The sequence below is a fragment of the Nanorana parkeri genome, unplaced genomic scaffold (assembly GCF_000935625.1).
Source record: "Nanorana parkeri isolate BGI_ZX_2015 unplaced genomic scaffold, ASM93562v1 scaffold3163, whole genome shotgun sequence".
In the NCBI taxonomy this organism is placed as follows: domain Eukaryota; kingdom Metazoa; phylum Chordata; class Amphibia; order Anura; family Dicroglossidae; genus Nanorana; species Nanorana parkeri.
Genome location: NW_017309431.1, coordinates 25,321 through 26,436, shown reverse-complemented (window position 1 = coordinate 26,436; position 1,116 = coordinate 25,321). Strand labels below are relative to the sequence as shown.

Sequence of the window (1,116 nt, the reverse complement as noted above, 5' to 3'; positions counted from 1 at the left end):
CGGGGCGCACACCAAAAAGGGAAATTGGGGGGGGGGGGGGCTCTTTTCACTCATAGTTCGAGCCGACCTGTGACAATGAGACTGACAGGTCGGCTCAGTAGATAGGGAGGTGAGAGAACACATACCGGCGTTCGCTCACTTCTCGATCATCTCCCTGCAGAGAGCCGTGACAGGATTCCCCCCTCCCCGATCCTCCAGCGCCGACTGGTGGAACGGACGGGGGAGGGTACAGCTGGCTCTGCCTCTAGATAGGCAGAGCCAGCTGTCACTCACGCAGCTGGGTGGATCCAGACAATCGTTGGGATCCGCTTCAGCGTCTCAGCATACCGCGAGCTGTCGCTCCCTATATACTGAGCCTAGGGTGACGGGAAGACGCTAGTTTGTGTCCTCCCGTTACCCTAAGGAGAACTATGGGGAAAAGCCCCGACCCCATGGTTCTCCTTTAAGGACCCCTATATCAAGAAAGTTGACCACAACTGTTTTACGCCCACACTATAAAAACACACACGCGGGTAGCTATAGAATGTATAAGTAAACTTCTCCGGGTCTCCTCCCCACAATCCAATACCCAATGGAAGACAAGTCCAGCCTGGTGCCGTGAACATAAGTAGTTCTAAAGAGAGGAAACGCCAGGCAAGGTGACGAAGCTTCCACACAACAGACGGATCTGCCACATTTACCTTCATTAGATCCATCAGCTCCTGGGACAGCACTTGCGGCACGGTGGGCAGTTTGCCTTGTCTGATTTCATGCCACTGGTCTCCATTGGATGGGAGAGGCTCGGTACCGCCAGCGCACCAGACGGTCAGCGCCAGGGCGAATATGTCCGCTTTGGGCAGCTGGGAGTAATCCTACAAGATAAAATAGAACGGTCAGAGTCCGAGTTACAGAGCAGACATCCCGTCCTATCACCGCGTCAGGTAAGATGTACCGAGCAGAGACGTACCAAACAGACGTGAAAGTCACCGCACGTCCCCCAATTACAGATTGTATTCTCCTCTGACCGCACTTTACATTTTCATTTGATATACATAATCCGTATGAGGAGATGTGATTACAATGCGGTCATTCCCCCCCCCCCCCCCCGCCGCCACCCGAGGAGAAAACTTTTTTTCG

The 1,116-nt window shown here is 53.8% G+C and overlaps 1 protein-coding gene across 1 annotated transcript in view; it reads right to left on the bottom strand.

The window, feature by feature from the left end:
- Positions 1-1,116, bottom strand: part of LOC108802834 (wee1-like protein kinase 1-A) — a 16,075-nt gene that overhangs the window by 3,606 nt on the left and 11,353 nt on the right. Inside the window, exon 12 of the mRNA XM_018574687.1 lies at positions 681-851. Within this exon, the coding sequence (XP_018430189.1) occupies positions 681-851 (171 nt within the window). The remainder of the gene's footprint in view (positions 1-680; positions 852-1,116) is intronic.